The sequence below is a fragment of the Syngnathus typhle genome, linkage group LG2 (genome assembly GCF_033458585.1).
Source record: "Syngnathus typhle isolate RoL2023-S1 ecotype Sweden linkage group LG2, RoL_Styp_1.0, whole genome shotgun sequence".
Lineage (NCBI taxonomy): Eukaryota > Metazoa > Chordata > Actinopteri > Syngnathiformes > Syngnathidae > Syngnathus > Syngnathus typhle.
The window spans coordinates 6,923,048-6,946,240 of NC_083739.1; the positions used below are offsets into that span (position 1 = coordinate 6,923,048).

Below are 23,193 nucleotides of genomic sequence, written 5' to 3' on the forward strand. Positions count from 1 at the left end.
TCCCCTTTTACTATGGCATGTACATTTTAGTGAAATCATGGAAAAAAGATGCACAAATGTTATCATTGCATTAATTTTGCATTCACTGCTTTTTAAAATGTGGCCCAAGCAGGAGTTGTTTTTTTAAAGGATCCCTCCCAATGAAATAGATTAATACACATCCCACTTTTAAATACACTTTTGATGGCATACAGATCACAGGTTGCCTAATTGTCATGTGTTATATCATGTAAAATACGTCACAGGGATTACTGTATGTTGGATTATCCAAATTTATTGTCAGATGCCATTGATGTTTGCACTACTGTTTATTCACACTGCCTGATAGAATGAGGGAAAATCATAGGTTGCTTCTATTTACCAACATGAATGTGCTAACCAGTCCGCCACTGTCATTTGATAACCATAAACTTTAACTGGTTGATAAATCATCGCCCTTTGCATTGGAATTGCTGTGATATAATATCCTATACTTGATATTATTAAAAGTTCTCAAATTTCCAAACAAATGTTTGGGTAATTGTTCACCGTTCCTTGAGTTTAGGCTGAAAAATTAGTTACGTGAGCACTACTGCACAAAAATAAGAAAATGCACATTTTAAATTGTATGCTTGTCAGCTGCACACGTGCACAACTTCTATATGTAGTCTGTAATGCTTTTAGCTCGCTAACAAAGCAGAGGACAGCGTGGGTTGGCATTCGCATCTCTATAGCAAACCATAAATTAAGCCCCCGGGAGAGAGCAAGAACCGGGGAGGTCGGCATAAAAAGCAAAGAGAAAAGGGCTAGAAAAGAGAGAGTCATCCCCATAGAATGAACCCTCTTTTTCCTCCATCTTTTCTATGCCAACTGTGCAGACGGCTTTCATTATGCATCACTTTCCTCTTTCCGATTTGAGGCGTATTGCATCAGCAGATGTGGATATTGTGGATTTCTCTCTGATTTTGGCATGCACATTATCTTTTAATACCAACATTTTAGAAAGCAGATATACTGTAGATACCTCGAGTGAAACACTTTGCATTTGAACCAGCAGACTCTACAAGGCTCCAGATCATTCACATTGTGAGGCCAAACCAGTGAATTTAAAAACAGAGGAAACTGTAATTAGATCTCAAAAAGGCGCTTCATGGCTACCCTCACAAAGGGTGTTCTGGTTCCACAAGGGAATGCAGTCATCCATCAGGCAGTCGTCAAGGGAGAGATCGTGACAGTTTATAGATTGGCTTGCTAGCTCTCTTTGCTCTGTCTCATTAACTTTTTCCCCCAAGGGGAGAAAATCCAACATCAGAAGAAGCTCTTTTGCAAGCGGAATCCAACCTGCTGTCCATCTGAGGTATTATTGTCATGGCCAGACCCTAAAAAGTTCGTTTCTCACCATGTCGGTTATGGGTCTCATTCTGAATACAATCACAAAGAAACACGTGCCTGATGTTATAAGATAGTGTGTCTATCAATCTCTCAATCAATTGAGTAATACTATATCTGTAACCATCTCACGACCTTTGTGTGTTCCCCAGCACAGACCCTGGAAACGCAGAGCCTAGTTTTTTTTTTTTTTGTAGCTCTTTTGTCCATCTTACAGTGGCTGTGGTTATCTTTCGCTGTTTCAGGGTTGGCAAATGACTGTCAATTTTTGCTCAAAAGCAAAGCTTAGAATATCTTATCAATCACAGGAACACCTCTCCATATGCAGGTCTACTTGAAGTCACCACAGAGCACTTCACACACATCCCCTTGTACTTGTGGCTCATGAATACACCTCCACACATTGCCCATTAAGCTGTCAATCAGATTCCAAATACAAGGAGTGTGTAGGTGTGAACAAACCTTAATAGTAACTCTTTTTAACTTAACTTTTTTCGTAATTGGCTAATTTCTTTTGGAACTACTAGGTTTCTGTGGCTATCCCCATGAACACAACAAAGTCCAAGGGTAAGGTACGTTCTAATGGATTATGGGCTGTGCACACCCCTACGTAATTCACCATTGTCTTGGGAATATTCTCTTGAATCGTTATCGGAAGGCTGCATGTTCCTGCTGGATTTCCTGTCACTGTCATTCTATGTCATATTATTCCTAATGATTCCACAATTTTCCATTCAGCCTCTCAGCTTTAATACACATTTTTGTACAGAAATTGCATTTTTGATTAATATTGCCGTAAGGAACGTTAATTAAGTCGACAAATTCATTGGATTTTATTCTTCTCAGGGGGAGAATTTAGCCTTGTCACGGAACATGCTGGCAATTGAACATCATATCACAGTGCCGCACATGACCAAACACAATAAACAAGTGAGTCTTGACTGTGATTAGCCTACCTGAGGCCTTAGGTACTGTGATGTCATTTTCACTTGCCAGTAATTGAATGTACAAGGCAAAACGGTGGCTTTTTCTGCTGCTGCATTTTCCACAAATGCACTATTAATCAGAATCCCATTTTTAAGAGAAGGGCGGCGCACAGAACATATTATTGTAAAATTATTAGCAAATTGACTTCCTAGTAAATAAATGTGCTTTGAGGGCGTGAACACAGTTACTTGGAAGTGATTTTATATATGTTAATTTTTCATAGCTAATACCTGGGGCAAGGTGTTTCAAGTGTCTTGCCCAAGGACAGAATAACAACATGTGGCTCTGACAGAGCCACGGCCACCACATTTTGTCTGCTGGGTGGTGGATATTTTTTGTCATAGGCTCTATCAAACTGTTAAACATAAAATAAGTGAAAAGAAAATTTGAAGTGAAATGTCAAAACCAGATTGTTCATTTACTAAATCCTGAGTTGGTGGCTGAGTGCAAAGGTTAACTAAGTGCAAAGGTAGCAATCTATCAAATGTTATTTATGATTGAATGGATCCTATCGATTTAGAATTTTTTAAATGAGATAACCAAGGCCTTATAACATCTTTCTTAGTAGTGTGCTGGCTCAACAAATCAGATTGTATATAATCTGCAATTCAGTAAAGGTAAATGTGAATGCAAACCAACTGATCTATCCTGTTAGTGCACTGAGCTAGTGAACACACAATGGTCAGTGCAAAACAAATCCCTTGTGCCATATCCCCAAATGTAAGTGTTGTTTTTTTTTTTTCCCCTCCCAATGAGTCATTTTCTCTCCATCTGTCCTCTGACCCGTTGCCTTAGGCCTAGCGCGTCGGTTTATGCAAGTTTCTCTCCATCGTGTTAACACTGCAGCTTTCTCTTATAGTGCTTTCACTTAAACAGCCGCCATCTGAGTGCATTGCACCATCCAGAGGCTCGTGTGTATGCATGAATCTCAACTGATTCCGCAGATATAAGGTTAAACAAAAAGTGAAACAACCTGACATAGCATAGCGCTGTACTTATCAAAGGAATAAAGCACATTTTTATATCAGTATTTTGCTTTATATTTGATGCTGAAATTGACAAATTCCCTGAATAGTGTTTTTTCTCATTATGGGACTGAACGGAAAGCCCCCAAAACAAATAAGTGTTACTGTAAATGTTAATATTAGTGCAGCAAAGCACAATGAAAAACAGCCCTGTGGTTGGCATGCGTTTGGCTTCACGAGTGCTTTTAACCAACAATCCACTCTCTTCCTGACCAGCAACAATGCCAGGTTTCCTTGGACTTAATCCAAATTAGCTTTGCCAAATTAAAATGACTAAAATGGACCATGCTTGCTTCCTGACAGAATTTAGTGTTGGTGTGTGAGTTTGGATTCACATGAGTCTTCATTACACACATGTACAAATCATCACGTTTCACAGCGTCAGGAAGCTTTTATTCGATTTGGAATGCATTTTCTTGAGAAGCGTTGCTCAAACGGTCATTACTCCAATGAAATGAACGCCAAAGATTGTGCTCTTAAAATATGAGTAGATTGTCTTAGCAAATTGAATGTAGCTTCTGCCAAAGAGGCTTCATTCTCAAGTTGTGGTCTCAGCTCCCATGCAAAGAGAGTAATCGGATCAGTACGAGCCGCAGAACGCCTAAAGCGCCATGAGGAATGGGCATGTTTGAAGCCACTGGTTCTAATCAATGAGATAATCAATAAGTGGTGGCTGGAGGAAGGGCATTACTTAGGACTGGCGGAAACACCATTCACTCATCTTGATTAAAGGCCACTCTTGGTGGGGCGGCACTTGCCTGTTGGGCTACGTGCCGACACCCGATCTCAGGGTCGATTATGAATTGGAATCTGCTTAATTACGCTCATATTATCTCTGTGGTGTAAATGTTACGCGTGTGCATAGGAGAATGTGTTGAGTCACTACAAATGTTTTCAAACTGAACCCACGACATTGCATAGAAAGCAGCACTCAGCTCAGCTCAGCTCAGCTCAGCTCAGGATAAGTTGTAACAGAAGCCAAATAAATAACATAAGACGGATTAGGCACGCTGAAACTGACTTACAGGGGTTCTTGTGAAGCTGTGCTTTTACTACGGCTCCAGGCTACATTCTGTGTTGCCACAATTTAGTGTCGTAATTAAATGTCGCTTTTCAGGCACGTTTGCGTAATAACAAGCACAATGGTGCCACTTGTTCGTGTGAGACAATTGGTTCGTGTGTAAGCAACCAGCACTAAAGAACAGGGGGTGGTTAATAAATATTGGGCCTTTTTATAGAACACCGCACTACTTGGGGACTTGATGTGCATTAAACGGATCCTTCTGCATCACACCAGTCTTAGATTATCATGCAATTTTTTGCTCAGTTCCGGGAATTCCTCGAATTACTATCGCTTTAGCTTATCAGCACAAAGTATGCACATACACTAAATGGAATATAGCATGTAGTATTTCAAATTGGATTACTATGAAGTAGCATCAACAAAACTGCAAAATCCACAGAGACCTGAGAAAGCTGAGAGGATGGGGTTTTGCCCTCTTGCATCTCGTCTTTTCCACAAAGGGATGGGGGGGGGGGGGGGGGGGTTGTATCCCTGTAACTATGAATTGCCTGCTGGGCCAGAACGGATTTGTAGTGTTGTATCCTCAGCATGTAAAACAGCCAATTCTAATCCCTTTCAAACTCATTGCTCTATTGACGGTCCTTTGTATCGGGCAGAGTCACAACATATAAAATCGACTTGATTTTATATCAAATTTAACATTTCAAATTTAACATCATTCTATTCTTTTCTATCTTGATTTGTTTCAATATTCACAATGATATGTATAGATTTAATAGAATAAATATTCAGGTTTTGAGCACAAGGGTTATTTCAGGAAACCAACTAATATTTAAATGTAATCCAAATGACTAACAGAGACGTGAAAAAAATGTCAACTAAATTGTAATGAAAACTTCCCAAAGCAGGACATTGTTTTACTCAACCTCAACCACACTTTATTTAACAAAATAGAAGCAGGTCAAATATTGCAAAGCATAAAAATGTAGTTTGAAACACAGCATTTGAAAATGATAAAACATCACGTGGGCTGAAGCACACAGGAGACAGCGACCCCCAGAAATCCCCTTGGGGGGTTGGACAGAAGAGCAAAACTGGGAATTGAAGAGGATGGGATGCCTTGCTGAGTCACAGGCCACTGTGTTCTTAGTACCAGTGGTCAAGCAGGGTGGAAATGTCAAAGCAAATCCACAGCACAGTGAAAAATGTTTGGGGCCACCGCAAATGAGTCACAACATTTGCGTACTCAAAGCATTCATTGATCCATTTTTCTGAGCCTATGCATGAAATTAAATTTTCTCCATCATTTGTTACAATTTTTCCAATGTGAGAGAGATAATAGTAAAGGGTACACGGACGCAAATGGTCACACGTCTTCTGTCGAGTGAACAAACAAAAGAAGTGATTCAGCACCATGGACAGCGCTCATCTGTTTCCTGGGGGAGATACGTTGGCTCTCTAATTTGGCTGACATGCCCGTTTCACTGCAGCTCTTTATACTTAACATGAAGTCTTAACAATCTCAACAAAACTTAATTTAATTGCAAGGAGTCTATTTGAGACCCTTTCAATGAAATGAATTGGCGGTGTCAACATGTGTTACAAGGAGTTTACATTGCGCTTAAAATGCAGAGGGTGTCTTTGCATTTGTGGCACTTTTTTTAAATGCGGCATTTAGTGCTCACACTTCTTTCGGTTAAAGCAGACCTGCATGGTGTAAACAGCCTCTTGCATTATGATTGTGCAAGCCTAAAAGTACCTCTTCTAGTTTATGACAAGCCACATTTCACAAAAGCAAAAATCCTCCCCCAGTATAAATACTTCAAGCACATCTTGTAAATACAATGAATTGTCCGTACAAGGTTAGATGGCTTTAAAAAAAAAAAAAAAAAGCCACAATAAGGGCGAATCATAGCCATACATTTTAATGTGTGAAGGACTATTTCTTTTTTTTTTTTACAATAAAGAGCAATCTATGCTATGTTTACCTGCAACGTTTTTATCGACCGAATCATTCTAGCTCGTTTCAACATTTTTTGGGGAAAGATAGGACGGCACAACCCCCCCCCATTTGAATGGCTTGATTTTTGTTGTTTTTCATTTCCTCTCACCCAAAGCAGGCTATATTCAGAGACACACAAAACCACAGAACTGTTATTTGAGCTACATCAACTTTGCAGCAGAAGCATCCCAGTGACGTCATGCTCATACACATGTCGTCATGGAGTCAACAATTGGCACACCATTAAAAATAACACAGTATACATTCAGAAAATAGGATGACCGCGCAGACGTGCGTGTGGTTGGGTGGGGGCCGGTGGGGGCTACACCCGCAACATCTAGAATGGTATAAATAACCCCGATATCTATCGACAACCAAATCATAAGGAACAGAAAAAAAAGAACATGCACTGACAGCATTGTCCTTTCTGATACTAATATTGTTCCCCTCTTGCCTCTCCAAACAGGTTTAAAACAACATTTACAAATCCTAACTGCAGTTTCACAAAAATAGAGAAATGGCACTTTGTTATAGTCATATATATGTAACTCTCATAATATGTATATATATAGTTGTCATACTGATGTAGCATGAAGGGGGGTTGGCCTCCACTTCGCTGGTCATGGTTCCTTGGTCGCGCGCTATGTGCGCGTGTGTTGAAACCATGCAGAAATATCAACATGCATTTGATACATCGGCCCGACTATTTACATTTACATTCATGCGCTCGTGCACCATACTCTCGCGCGCACACCGCACGTTTTTATAGTATGACCCCTCGCTGCCCGAAGAAAAAAAAGGAAAAAAAAAACATCTGTAGTCCGATTGCGGCTAATAGCGCAGGTGGGGGGAGTAATTTCAGGGCGTTGAGAGAGGGATTGTCATGTACAGAATATACAGCGCTGGGCCCCTGTGCGGCAGACTAACTGGTTAACGGCAACTGAAAGAAGACAGAATGTCTGTCCGTCCAATGTGTTGCTTGGGTTGTGTGAGGGCACCCATCTGTGCGTCCTTTATAAATCCAGTCCGGCCCGCCTTCTTTTTACGCATCGTTTGTGGTGGAGAAATGCGTAGTGCAGTCAAAGCCCCGGTGGGCACCCGCATCAGCGTGGTAGGGTCCGCTGTGCCAATATGATGAGTCGCACACCGTCTGCAGGGAGTTGATCTCGGAGGCAGACGAGTTGCCGTCCCGCCGCTTGGAGCGCTTGCGGTTCCGCAGGATGAAGACGAGCATGCCCACGACAGTGAACGCAGACGTGACGAACACCAGTAGCAACCCGGGAACGAGCACTGAAATGGACACTCGGTTGGGCTCAATGTAAGAGTTTGAGCGTGTGCCCGAGTCTAGCGTGTAGGTGCTGTTTTTGGACAGGGAGGTGGGAGGGGGGATCCGCTCGTACAGTCTGGAACACATGAGGTCGTTCCGTACGTAGCGAAAGTCGCGTTTCCAGAACTCTTCCGGCGACTCGCACTTGAGATCGCTCACAATGACGTCAGCACCGAGTCTCTCGGTCCATTGTTTGAAGGGCACGATGTTGCAGGAGCAATCCCAAGGATTCCCGTGCAAATCGATCTGAATGATGGAGTTGAGCTGGTCCAGCACACCCGCCACAGGCAGATGGGAGAAGTAATTATTATGCAGGCTTATTTTGGACAAAGAAATTCCAAGGAACGCATCCGGGGGCAAAGACTTCAGCAAATTGTTATTGAGAAACAGAACCCTCAGGTTCGGCATGGGGCTGAATGCACCAGCCACTATCAGCTGGATGTCATTGTATTCCAAACTGAGATATTCCAGGTTGACGAGGCCCACAAACATTTCTGCCATGAGCGTATCCAGATAATTCTTATCCATGTAAAGCCACCTCAGCTCAGTCTGGTTCTGGAAAGTGCTGTTGTCAATCACTTTGATATTGTTCCCGCCGAGATCAAGAAGGTTGAGACTCGTGTAGCTCAGAAGCTGGTTCTTTTTTACAGCGTGGATGTTGTTGTCTCTCATGTTCAATTCGTGGGCGGCCAGCGGCCTCGGTTTCAGGTTGGACAAGCTCTCAATCTTTTTGCCCTCGCAGTTGACCCCGAGCCCCTGCCTGGAGCCGACCAGCTTGCAGTTGCACGGCTGTGGGCAGGTGGCATTGTCAATCTGCTCTTGGCCCCTGCTAACACCTGTCGGCCCCGGTGTGGGCTTGGTCTTAAGCTGCCAGTTTTCACGGGATTTGGAGCGGCTCTTGGCTCCGTGACCGCCAGGTGTCGGTGGCCCACTGGCATCTGCGCTGGGCTTGTAAGGCGTTGGACGTGGGCTGCCACCGTGCGCCACAGGCCCTGAGGTCTCATCCTGTGTGGGAGGGGCCACTAGGCTGGTGTCTGCGCCGCCTCTCTGTGAAGGACATAGCTCCGCTTCAGATGTCTCGTTCAAGTCACTCCCCTGCAGTCTGGTGGGAGCCTCGCAGATCACCCTCCCGATGAGCGCATTGGGCGGTATATTCTCCAACCATTCTTTGAGGGAAACCAGGTCACAATTACAGTCCCACGGGTTGTCTTCCAGCAGAACCTCCACAATTCCCGGGATCTGCTCAAGGATCCCTTCGTACGGCAATGTTTTGATTCTGTTCCCTCGCAGGTCGAGATGAGTAATGGGCACATGTTGGAACACGTTTATGGGCAGCGCACTGATGAGGTTGTCATTAAGTATTAACACTTCAAGTTTGTTAAGGTCCCTGAACACGGCCGGGTCAATGTCCCTTAACAGATTAAAATCAGCTTGGAGATATTCCAAGTCATCCAACCCCAAAAAGGTACTCTTGCGGAAAGAGCGCATCTTGTTGTTGTTAATGTGCAGTCTTTTGACCAGCTGCAGCCCCAAAAAGGCACCGGGGACAATGTCGTGCAGCCCGTTGTTCTCCAAATGTAAGCTGACAGCATTGTAAAAGTTGGCAAACTCGTTGGGGAAAAGCCTGGACAGTGAGTTGCCGTGCAGCAGCAAGTGGTAAAAATGCGAGCTGGGCCCGGTGAGGTGCTGCAGCGTGGTGAAGCTCCGTTTTTCGCAGCCGATATGCACATCTCCCTCGACCTCTGTGCACGAGCATATCTGCTCTTTACACACGTCCCTTGTCACATTCCCACTGGCAACACAAAGAGCCGCGTTCAGCAGGACAACCCAAAGCAGCATTTTTCAACGCGGACAAGACATCCCCGGTCTCAAGACATAGGAGCTGTTGATCGAATCAAAATCAGTCCAAAAGAAAGCAGAGGCGCTTGGATAAGTCAGTCTCTGTATAACATCTAACCCGCTCGTGTGCTCACACTTTGACACAAACGTCTTCACAGCCTTAGCGGACTAGAAACGAGAGGAAGTCATGTCCAACCGCGTCCTTTTTACAGCCCAAACGACTGACCTTGGCGGAAAAATAGGGGAACAAATGGACGCCTTCTTCTCTCACTGGCGCGCTGCGGCGCGGGGAGCTGTCCCCTCTCCCCTGGTGCCGAAGCTTGGCTGGAAAACGCCCGCATTCCCCCCTCACATCTCTTGGCTGCGTCGCAACTCGCTCATTCCTCTTCGTGCGTCGGAGGGAATCAAAAAAAAAAAAAAAAAAAAAAAAGGAGCGGAGGAAAAGATGATGGGGAGGAAAGATGTGATTTACTCCACTCAGCAGCGCAGACAAGCGAGAAAACGAAAAACAACAACAAACAGCGCCGCAAAAATCAATCCATACGTATTGTTCGTGGATTAAAAAGACGAGTGTGCGTTGATGATTGCGCAAAACTTGCGCCAATTCAACGTGCTCCCAGCCGCCGTCTCGCTCCTCCAGCTCGCAGCACCGCTGCAAAAGTGTCCAAGTCGGCGCAGCAGTGGCGCGATGACACGTTCAGGTCGTGATGCTTCACTTGCATCCCGAATTCCACTCCCATTATTTAAGGAACCACCCAGTAGTGCAATCGTAGCTCTCTGTTTTGAACGAACACTGTTGAATGCGGTAAAAGTAATTAATCCGCCACAGGCATGCCTCAGCTCTGCAAAAGAGTATCAAACGATGCGTCAGCCTCTATGCGCATGTGTGCGTGACGTGCTCCTTGCGAAGACAGATCCACGAGGATGAGACACAAAGAGACGTGAGATGAGCAAAGATTTCTATTTGCTGTTTACTTGTATTGTAGGCGACTTGACTTTTTGGCTGGGAGGTCCGTACAAGTGAACGTTAAGCCCGCCCCCTTTCAATTTGCAGCACTGTGTGGAAACAACCTTAAATCTTCTTTCTTTAATGTCTGTGTGAAGCGGCACAAGTCAGCAATAAGCATTGCCACTTTGGAAGTCTGTGAAGTCACTTAACTAATAGTGCTCCATGATATGATATGCTTCAACTGTCTACATCAGTGCGACACACTGCCCTCCCCCGACCAGACGCGTACACGCACGCACGCACGCACGCACGCACGCAAACCGTCTGCCTACCTACTGCTGATTAGTTAGTGTCTAGTTGTAGCACATTCTTCCAGGTTTTAAACATTTTGACGAATAAATAATCCCTGAAATAGGAGCAGGAGATTTTCATCTTGGAGTCAAATTTAATTGGATTACAAATATAAATTTGTCACACCCATCCAGGGGTGAATATGAGATATTGGTACTGAGATGGAACAGGGACCAAGTTTTATACAAGGTGAAACCCCGGAAGTCAATTGCCTCGGACATCAACGTGTTTGGTTTTTGTCGAAAATGTCAGGAAATCCATGTCTCAGTTCTCCGACAAAGCTTGGGAAACGTTGTTTTGTGAACTTAAAAGCTTTGTGATTTTGTGACGTCCGGCACGCTTCCAGAAAACTGCACCCGCGAGACCGCAAGATCTCGGGGTTCATGGTAAGGATTGGATTTCCGCAACAACAACCGAGAACTTCTATATGTATTTGTAAACAATAGCTGCATCAGCAAGACCACAAGATCACGGGGGTTCACGCTGAAGAGTTGACTTCACGAGATAACCGTGCAAAACGAGAGCTACTGTATGTTATATCTAAGAGGCTGGATAATGGATCTTTTTAAAAGCAAGCTTTAATTCAGGGCCTTTTCAGAAATGAACATAATCACAAGATGCAACAGACCAGCTCAACTTCCACACATGTACAATGACACGGTAGGCATCACACTGTATTTGTAAACAATAGCCGTCGTCCTTTCGTTCACATTAATTTGGTTTAAGGACATTATTTCCAAGACTTTGGCCCATCTACCATGGTTAAGTACGTATGTGTTTTGTTTACTATATAGTGCTATTTTGTCATGTTTTATTTATTTCGGGCTCATAATTTGTCTTTTAAATGTCCAGTGTGTGAGGCTGTGCTCCAAGCTTTTGCTGTACTGAATTTTCATTGTTAAATTTTTTTTGGGGGGGGGGGCTTGATACTTATATTTCTTTGTACCATTGCTTTGAAACACGTCGGCTTTGCTTCTACGAAACGTTGAACATGCAGCAGTCCAACCCCCCATTGAGATTCCTCCATAGGAGAGGTGCTTCCTCATGGCCCTTCAAAAGAGGGAGTTTTCGAGCCAGTGAAATCTTCTCCGGGTAATTACAGAAAGGTCAGGAGCCATGTTCATCTTGTTTTCACATGAGCACCAAGTGTGGCTGAAAGTGTGCAAGCAGCATGCAATTAAGGCCCAGCAGTTTAGGCTTCCCCATGAGTCATTCTTTTAGAGTAAATAAGGTCTGATCAACCATAAACATTTGTAATAAATTACATGTAGTAGAAAACACAGCAAAGGGAACCACTGTGTCTTTTTAGCTTGGACGACGATGATGTGTGGGAGGACAATTATGAAATAAAATAAACCTCATCAAAACTGCAGCCAAAGTGAATGCATTTTTGTGTTGTTTAAAAAAAATCATGTTAAAAAGGTGGAAACATTATTTACAGTCCAAAAATGTGCATATCAAGGACATTCAAACACCTTGTTTCCATTATGGACAATGGGTTTTCACACCATTGTGTCAAGTACGGAAAAATAGGGGTCAAGCGTGAACTGGGAGTCAATAGGACGACTGACAAAAGCACAGCCTGGGGAATCGAGCGACAAGCCTTTATGGGGACTCAGCAGAACGTCTGACTGCAAATCTATACACACCTATCAACAAGCATTCTCCACCCCCTACAATATCCTCAACATATGTCTCAGTTGACCTGCTGAAGCGGGATCAGTTGCCAGCAAAGGAACTTAGCTGTCCAGTAAGGTCATTCACAATAGTAAGTTCTGAAAAGAAAAGCGAGCATATTGAACCCAGAAAAACAAGAAAAAAACACCCCTCAAAAAACATCTCGCTTGTTTGGCGTGTTTTTTGCAAACCAAAATTGATTTATTTTTCCTGTTTAAATTGTTTTATATTGTAACCGTTATCGTTTTTTTCGGGTTTAATCTTTTCTTTTGTTACCACTTTCTCTAACAAGCATACTTTTTCAAGCCTTTTAATTATAGGGCAGCCTCTGTACTGGCGTACTTAATCCCACCTCAAAAGTACAATTGTGGATGTCTTTCCAATTTGAAATTCTATTGATTTTGAAAAGTCTTATGTTTAAAGGTGCAGCAATTAATTCTTGTTCCCATGGCAGCCAGTTCATTTCTGGTAAATCAGTCAAAGCTGGTGAGCCACTCTCATCTCACAGCAGTTGGTACTGATAGCACGAGAAACAATACTTCTAGCTTCAGCCTACTAAATGACAAACACATGGATCAGGAGTTTTAGGCACCAACCGTGATACATTAGAACCTACTGTTTATTCTATAACTACACACATGGGGTTTATCTTCATTAACAAGTGCATGTGCGTTTGATGTAAAAACTGGCACATCGCATCCATTGGTTGGGAAATAATCAGGCTGTATTCACTCCCATAACAGCAATTTCAATCTACGCGGTCTACGAAAATACCAAAAGAACGAGAACTGCACAGACAGCCCACGCTTTACACTAGACTTACGCTGGGCACAAAAATATTTATCACATCTTTCATAACAACCACCCTCCTTTGAAAACATGCTGTGTGATGTGCATCACTCAAAACAGTTTAATGATGTTCCAGGCAATCTCACTTAAAGTGGCATCTATGTGCCCATTTTAGAGCCTGGAGCAGTATAATGGAGTGGTAATAATCTGATCTCCAATAAGCAGACATGAGAATCGCTCATGAATATGGAGACTGTTTACTAATAGTGCCACAGTAGTTTTATTCATAGGAGGAAATATTGCGAAAGATATGAAAGTGTTTGAAGTTACTCTAGTTCCAAGGAGAAACCTTAACATTCATGTTTGAGCATTATGTAATGTATAGTGCATTAAATGCACCTGAAGGTTAGGAATAATTGTCTAATGTGTGACAAGCTGATTTTCAATGCTTCACACCACAAATTCAGTGATGTTAAAGCGTAGAAGCTCAGCATGCAGGTGTGCAATAGAAAATCTTGTTCTCAGCAGTTTGATGGAATTAAAGCATTCAGGTCATCTAGTGTAAAGTCATCATGGGGACAGTAGGGAAGCAGGTTGTCTCCTGTCTGAATGGGTTCTGGGCTTGCATCCAAAGGTTTTTAATCCTCATTGCATTGTGCACTCAGTCTACCAAAACTAATACCAGCATGCTGCAGCATACCCAGTCGTTCAATTTTTATTTGAACAGTGGAATCTTACAGGCAGATCATTTGTTTCCCTCCCCCCCCCCCCACCCCTTTAATGAACCGATATGAGAAGGAGCAAGGATGGCAGGGAATTGGGATTCTTGTTTTATTCAGTTTAATCTTAAACAAGAAGGCCTGAAAAAGAGAATAAGGTATGAGGCGACTACTAAAATACTAAGAATAAAAAGAAAGGACCACAAACGGACTATTGAGTGGCCAGGGTTAGAAAACAATAAATGGAAACCGCAGGCATTGTAATTGCAACTAGAGGGAGGCCAATAGGACATCTAATTATATTGTTGCAAAGAATTGTCTATACACAAGAAGGAACAACTCTGAAGTCTTTTGGCGGAATTCTTTAAATCATCCCTGACATCATTCTCAGCCACTGGACTTCTGAGGACCTATCAATTTGACACCACCTAAAATATTCCATCTAATCTTTGCATTTGAAGCCTCTGTTGCCCTCGGTCACTAAAGACGCATGGAGACATCACCCCTGACTGCACCCCACTAATGGGCATTGATGCCAGACTCAGACACACAGATCACGAAACAAATCTATTTCCTTGTCTGCATAGTTGGGATGGGTAAAATAACACTGATCAAAACAGTTTTTTTTTTTCACCCAGAGATGCAAGTAACATTTTCTAGATTGTTTTTGTGTGGATTCTAATAATTCAAATAAGAATAATTCTAATAATAAAAATAATGTGTTTGAATTGTTTGCACAATAGTATCAAGACTGACTGACTGCATTTGTATCTATAGGGAATAAAGACTGAATGAAAAGTGAATTATTTTTCATTAATTTATCAAAAGTAGTTTTGGTAAATGTTCTTTATCGCCCTTCCATCCTGGACATGGGCAGAATAGATGGGATGGTCATTCTCATAGTCATTAAATTGTATGGGTCTCTTGTAATAGCTGCAATAGTTTGGAGCACAACACATGGCGCTATGTCGCATTACTCCTCGGGCATGATCCTGAGTTTATGCAGACACCGGAACTGGGATTTGACAATGCCAATAGCCATCTCAACCCAGGCTCTAGTCCAGGGGTGGGCAAACTTTTTGACTCGCGGGCCGAACTGGGTTCTAAATTTGGACCGGAGGGCCGAACCAGGAGCAGATGGACTTAGTGTGAAGTAATATAAGAGACCTGTAAAGGTCATTGCATAAAAAATTTTGGCCTTTCGTAGGTAGTAAAGCATGGATATTCCAAACAAGTTTTTTGAAAACAAATGCATTTATTAACAGCATTTAGAAAAATAGATAAATCACTAAAAAACTGCTATCAGTGATTCTCATAAAATACGACACTATTATTATGAATAACAGGCTCCATCACTTCAGTGCCTGCAGGTCAGATTAATGAAAGATGTTTATCTCACGAGATCACAAACGGCAAACATTCTGACCAAATATATCATCTTGAAGAATCGGTGAAAGCATACATCCAAATAAAGTCATCAAAACGGCAAGACTGTGAGGGGTATCTGAAAATCAGAGCACAGTTTTAACTCAAACACCTGGTAACAGAGGTGAGGAAAGGGGAAACACTTCCTTAAAGTAAGCCTTAAGAACGTTACAGGTTAAGATTAGTCACAAACAGGTGGTGCATCAATGTCCTTGAGCATCCTGGATTGTTTGAAAATGAGAATGGTCGCAAGTTTCAATCCCTGCTATGTGTACAAATTATATTAAAAATGCATTTTTTTACAACAAACTTGAGAGCCTCCCCTTCATTTTCAGTGGGAACAGTGTTGTTGCTCTCCCTTTTTTGCTAGTGCTAGAGGTGTTGGTCCGTTTACCTCAATCTGTGACGGGCTGATGATGTGGCTGTGGCTGAACGTCATGTCGCGTACGTCGAGCCAAATTGGCCACTCTTTTTTAAACACTCGGCAGTGTGTCCACCTTGCTTTTCCTTGGGAGACTCATTTTAATAGAAGGATTGTGGGTGTATCTGAAAGCTCAGCGCGCAAAATTACAAAAATGCTGTAGTCACAGCCCACGCTCTAAATTCAGGACTGATACAAATAGAGCGCGAGTGCGCCATGTCCGTACTACTGAGTACGTACACGCACTTGTGAGTGTGCACCGAGCTTTCTGACACGGCTTCCGGTAGTAATTACGCAGGCGAGCGCTTCCCCATCTACTGGGGAAACGCAGTCATTGCAGGCAAAATGACCAAAGAAAATGTTTAATACAATTTATTCAGGGTTGGCGGGCCGGATTAAACGGTCCTGTAGGCCGGATGTGGCCCGCGGGCCGTAGTTTGCCCACCCCTGCTCTAGTCCTTCAGTGGGCCACATTGAATAGCCTCGCCTGCAATAATTACCTCTGCTTGAGTTAGGAGATAGACATTGAAAAAAATATGTCCACACTTTGCTCTACTTACCACGTGCAATTCTGTCACTCGGGCCATACTCACAAAAGATCCGGGCATCATGGACACAGCCCGGCCACTAACGTACCTAAATGCTGTGGAAGGACTTCTTATTGACAGTCCACCTCTTTATCTGATGGAGTAGTGATGGGTATTAGGGTACTGTCATGTCAACCGACAGAAGCTGAGATCATTCAGTCAAAATAGCCACTCGTCCCCCTCCAGACCTACAGGAAGCAGAGAAAAACAACCACATCACAATTCACCACCCTTCCATATTGTAACAGAACAGACAGTACAGCCAAATGCTGAGCGACAAAGGCTTTATTGTGGGGAGAAAGGGAAACGGTGGGGCGCTGGAGCGGCGATCGGACTGGGGTGGGGTTGTCAAGTGGGGTGGCAAACCTGGTGGAAGCGCACTCTGCTGAGCTTCTCACTGGATCGGGTAGGCTGCTGACTGGTAGACTCCTAGAAGAGTAACCGGCAGCACGGACAGATGGGCTACGCAGACAGATCAAAAGGCGTACCAAACTGGTAAGGTGAGTCAGGCTTACAGCTAAGCGGCATCACGAGACAGGCTGGCAAGCGGGTTAGCGCTGGCTCGCTGATATAGCGCACTCAATGAGCAGGTGACAGGTGGCGGCGATACCGTTGATAGGAGGGGCGCGGTTACGTAGCAGGTGGCGTAAGCACGTGACAGCACGTTATTGTCGTTGTATACAGTACATCGAAATTTGAGCGCTGCTCCTTATGGTGACAACAAAGGCAAATGAAATAAAAAGCATTCAGAGCATGCAAGATAAAATGTAAAATATATCCATCCATCCATTAAAATGTAAAATACTTGATCAAATACATATAGAAAAGAAAGTACCCTGCTCTCGCCAGAAAGGAAGAGACATGATAAACTCAGGTTTTCTCAGAAAGCCTGGGAAGGTGAAGGTTAGCTTTACAGAGTCAGTTGTCATGGTGAGTGACTCAGAATTTGACTTCCACTTCTTGGAACTAGAAAATTGGATATTCCCTTATTTCAGGCTTAACATAAACAGAGGTTTTATCAAATCTGCTTTCTAGAATTCCTCATTGATGTGCTAGAAAAAGTCCAAACATATTTTAATCTTTCAAAACAATATGGTGAGGAATACATGAAATAGATCTGGCTTAAATTTGCAGGTGACCAGTTTTTAACCAGGTGAGAGCCAAATTGATTCATTCCAGTTCTTTATAGTGTCAATCTTGGACTGCTCTATGCAATCTGCTTTGAAAAAGAGGGACAATTGAGTACAATACTTATGGCTGATTGGGCAATGTGGTAGCTTACTAAGCTTTTCCAAAAATCATATAATGCGTGTCCTGTTTTTGGGTGGACCCACATGTATTGACTACTATGTGATACATTGTATGCTATGGAGACAACAGTTACTGAAATGTGCTCAAAGGATACAGATTTTTCAAAATAGTAAATACGACTTGCCCCTGGAAGACTAGTAACCCAGGTATTCAGTAATGTTATTAAGATAGATGTTATAGATATTCCAATTGTGATATCTGGCCTGTTTTAAATGCTATTAGTGTCTCTGAGTTTGAATAATGAAAATGTATCAGTAAATTCTTTTATCTCACAGTACTGCCCCCAAAAATTCAGATGTGATTAGATTTGAATATCATCATTAATATACACACTCACAATCTGAGCTACTCACTGTGCTATTCAAATTTACCAGCACAGTCTTTATGATATAAAGACGCTGAAGTCTGGCTGTGCTGAAAGATTAGAAGTGTCTGCCTTGTGCCATCTCTGCAAACCCCAATAGAAGACTCTAAATCAGAACACAACCAATACAAATAATTAATACTCAGGGGCAGTAGAGTTCTGGTGATGCAGGGATGAGAGGATGGATTTAAGAGAAGGGATGAGGCCAAAGCAATGAGGTGGTGGCTTAGTAAAATTGACCATTTACAGTAGGCCAGTAGACCTATCCGATGTGTACGCATTTGTGCGTTTGAATGACCTCTTGAATGACTTCTTGCTCGGGTACGTTTGCCTGTCCCAGCATAGCTGAATCCCAGAAAGACTTCCCAGAAGAATGGAAAATGTTCTAATGTATAAAGTAGAGTGGAAAGTGCTATTTCTTCTTTCATTTGAACTTTATTATGAATCATGGCTGATTTTAACTCTGGGCTGACTCTGTACTGTAGAGTAATGTTCTCAGCCATATATAATTCTACAATCCTTCTCCCAATAAGACTGCTGTAGCGATGAATCAACACTGACAGGCGGCAATGTCAACCCAACTGGCATTTCACCTTGGAAAACAAAAAGAAACGATGATTTTAATTTAGTTGGGGAATGATTCATCTCTAAAAATGGAAAGAAAACACAAAGAAAACGGAGTAGCCTGTTTCTTATTGTTGTTAACTGCTTAAATCAAAATGTTTTGATCGTAATCAGATTTGAGCGTAATCGGGTTGTATTGACTTTGATTCTTTTCAATAACATGTTCTAGACTGTGGCAGCACTGGTCAGCACGTCCGCCTCAGTTAAGTGGATGCGGGTTTGATTCCACCTCTAGCCCTCCCTGTTTGTTTTGCATGCTCTCCCCGTGTCTGCGTGGGATTTCCCCGGAGACTCTGTTTTTCTCTCACATCCTAAAAACATGCGTGCTAGGCTGATTGAGCACTCCAAATTGGCCGTAGGTGTGAGTGCGAGTGTAGATGGTTGCTCGTCTCTGTGTGCCCTGCGATTGGCTGACAATAGGTTCAGGGTGTCCCCCGCCTACTGCCCGATGACTGCAGGGATAGACGGGGAATGCGGCATGCCCGTGACCCTTGTGGGGACAAGCAGTACAGAAAATGGATGGATGTTCTTGACTTAAAGATCGAAGTGGAAATACTTGATTTATTTTAATTAAATTGCAGAGAAAAAGATTGAGGTAACAATATGCAAAGCATGTAAGGAACCTTTTATAAAAGTCCCATTTTTCATAGGCTAAACACAAAGATAGAAGGCCAACCGCACACATTCAACTGTCTGAACCATCGCATTTGCAAACCTCTTTCATGAGCCGGCCACTGGCCTTGCTGCTATTCAACAAATGAATCACCCCACATGTATCAGGCAATTGAAAATGCATATCAGCTTTCACTTCAAAAAAAATGCCAGTTTTAAGTGTACGAAAGACACCACCAGCTATACCAATAGGCGTGTGCATCCCTCCAGTAAAAGCCAAATCTTATCTCGATACATCAGGTATGATATGATTCAAGGATGGTTCAATTTTAAAGTGGATCGATTTGCTTTGGTTTGATTAAGTGGCATTTTGAAGACCGCTCAGTTCAAGATGCAATGAGTTTCTTGTCATTTTCCATACACGGACTTGTCTGTACTGTACTCCACTGTAAGTGGCATTTTCTTCAAAGATACGTATGTAAAATGTCTCAGGATATATTTTGAAGTTAAACAATTTTATTGGATCTGATGTACCTCACATATTTTAAATCAAAACCAAGTTGGAATCATGTGTGTGTGTGTAAAATCCAGTGTATACGTAATTGTAATACACACCTGAGTATAAAATGCCACTTCAAAATCAACCTTAAAAAGTGCTCACATAATGTCGTTTAACCATACAATGTAAAACATGAAAGTTGCCCTCTTTCCTTCCTGTTTTAACAAATCTTTGTTTTTTCACTGTTATGGTTATGCTCCTCCACTTGCAAGCAAAACGTTTTACCTAATTAGAACACAGTTCCAGATGATTAAACTGTATTAAACTAACATGTAGAAACAGATAAGATTTGATGGTGTGATGAACCGCTTTGCATTTTATTATTGATTGTTGCTGTTGAGGGCTGGTAATGAGAGTGCTGCAGTGGTGCGTTGTACGAGCCTCGAAATGCAGCAGTTTGCAGCTTGTAAATGCAGCGCTGCTAGCCACTAGCCCAGCCATGGCTAAAAGTAAAGTGATGTAATTATTGTCGGAAAGCCGTCCATCCAATTTGGAGTGGTCAATCGACCTACCAAGCATGTCTTTCAAATGTGGGAGGAAACCAGCAAGCTCCACACAGGAAGGCTGGAGCCAGAATTGAACCCTTCAGCTCTGAACTGTAAGGCTTAAACTTGATGGCTGAAAAATGTTTGATAAGTCTGCCTTGTTAAGTGTGAAATATCTCATCCAATGCTATGGATACAGTATTGCCTCTTGGTCCCTATTTTGCCCTGCCCCTTTAGTTTACTTTCGTTCTCAGACTTGTTCAGTTGAAAAGTGATTGAGACCTTGTTAGCACATCCAATATCAAATAGAATTTGTCATGAAATTCAATTGCCATTGAAGGGAATGGTAAGCTATTTTTGATTGATACATTAATAAAGGTAAAAGCATACATCATCATTAAATCACAACTAAAATTGGCCGGTCTGAGTCCCGAAACGCCAAGGCTGAAAAAGCTGCAGGAATGCCAAATGGTCCCATCCTGTATAGATCAATGCTATATTCTGAATGAGTCTTATGTAATAGCTTGGGAACAAGTCGCATTTCCCATGTTCGCTTTATATTGCATGGCCATGTTGCATTTACTGGAGCTTCCGTATTTTTCAATGTGTACGCAGTACTTAACCAAACCAGGTGTTCTGTTGCAAGTGGTTTTGCAGCAAGCAGAATTGGTGCTGGGAAAGTTTGTCCCCCATAATACATTTTGCTTAGAGGAGCCATCTTAGGAAAGCAGATGTATTTTAAATGAACCACTATGATTCTAATCTATTACGAAGCAGCCCAAGAAGCTCAAGGTTTGCAAAAGCTTCAAAAAGCATGTTCATGTGCACTCACCAAGCTTGCGTTCGTTTTGAACGCAACGATCTGTTGCACGGTGTCGACAGGGTCCTATCTTTGAATAATAGATGTATTGGAAAATAGAGCATTTCTACTTCTGTGAAAATGTATGAATAAATCAGGCGCCTGAACGCATGCCTGCTCCAACATGCATTACGAATCTGCATTAATGCATGGACTGGATTCTCAATTAAACCATTGCTTTATTGTTTTCAGATATTTATTTATTTATTTATTTATTTATTTATTTATTTATTTATTTATTTATTTATTTATTTATTTATTTATTTATTTATTTATTTATTTATTTATTTATTTATTTATTTATTTATTTATTTATTTATTATCAAACCTTCAAGTTCTTGTAGTTGTGAAGAAGGGCATCACCGCAGAGGATGATGAGACACACTAAATGATATATCACATGAAACTCACTACATTGTCTTTGAGAGGAAACGGAAATAAAATTAAATTCAACCTTTAAGCAGTCAGGCAATAAAGCCCATCTTGGTAGTGTATGGCTCTGTCATTACTTTACTGTATGCTTCTCACACTAACATAACAAGTGAAGTAACTTGTCCTAAGTGTTTGCAATTTTTTCCTGGACTGACACCTCACCAGCTAACTGGCTTGACTATAAAATGTTATTGATCCCAGATAATGAGAATGGATTAACAGAACAGACAGTCATAAAAACTATACCTGTGTCCTACCTTTTTTTCATAGTAGGCTCTGGCTGGGAATCTTGGCGAAAGAAAACAATTCTATAGGTAGAAGTGGCAGCTCCAAACCAGCCAGTGTACATTTTGGTATATTCTGAGAGTGCGACTTTTTTGGAATTGATTATCCTATTGTTTATTATATCGATTACTCACCTCAACACATGACAGTAGAGTTTGCCAAACTTAATATTTGAATACTATGCTAACTCCAAAGCAAAGATCATTTTAATATCACATTTCATATAGGCCAGGGGGATTTTGTGTTGTTAACAGTCACAAGTGCCTCTCGTGGCCACTAATGGCTGCGCCGCTGCCAGCGGACATGATGACTTATTAAAAAATAATGCAGCAGCGATTGTCACGCTGGCCTCCTTCTTATTTATTTCTTCTTACGCATTTATGACAATAAGGGCGGTACGGTGGGGCGACAAACAGAGAGAGAGAGAGAGAGAGAGAGAGAGATAGAGAGAGAGAGAGAGAGAGAGAGAGAGATTTTAAAGCATACTTTCATATCTAGAGAGAGCGAGAGAGAGAGGGGGGGGGGTACGGTGGGGTGACATACTGACAGACAGAGAGAGGGAGATAGAGATTTTAAAGCTTACTTTAATATCAGAGAGAGAGAGAGAGAGAGAGAGAGAGAGAGAGAGAGAGAGAGAGAGAGAGAGAGAGAGAGAGAGAGAGAGAGAGAGAGAGAGAGAGAGAGAGAGAGAGAGAACAGGTAACATTACATACTCAACAGGTAACATTACATAGAAACATACAACGCATGTCCATCCATCCATCCATCCATCCATCCATCCATTTTCTGAACCGCATGTCATTTAAATAAATCACTGGATATAGAAATAACAAATCAAGGTTCACCCATAGAACCTTGCGTGGTCACTGCATTGCAGAAATCTGGTTTCAAGCAATTCACTGTCCAGGCATGCAGGATAACTCTGTGCATTTTTGCTGGCGAGTACCTCCTTCCTCTGTGACCTATACACTGTATGTGACACCTTTCTTTGCTTGACATCGTACTAACAAAACAAACCCTCCAGGAAGCTGTAGTTTATGGTAACAAACATAGTCAAGCTTTCACTACAGGTCTTCAGTCATTGTTGCCATTTCAGACCTTGACACGTATTTAACTAAAGCATTTGCCCCATCAGGTTGTATTTATGGTGGAAGGCACTTCTTCAATTCCAA

The 23,193-nt window shown here is 42.2% G+C and overlaps 1 protein-coding gene across 1 annotated transcript; it reads right to left on the reverse strand.

The window, feature by feature from the left end:
• Positions 1-5,326: 5,326 nt before the first annotated feature.
• On the reverse strand, positions 5,327-10,533 carry LOC133150459 (SLIT and NTRK-like protein 1). The gene has a single exon (XM_061273003.1). It carries the CDS (start codon positions 9,570-9,572, stop codon positions 7,449-7,451), a length of 2,124 nt encoding a protein of 707 aa, XP_061128987.1. The 5' UTR covers positions 9,573-10,533; the 3' UTR covers positions 5,327-7,448.
• Between the last annotated feature and the right edge of the window lie 12,660 nt (positions 10,534-23,193).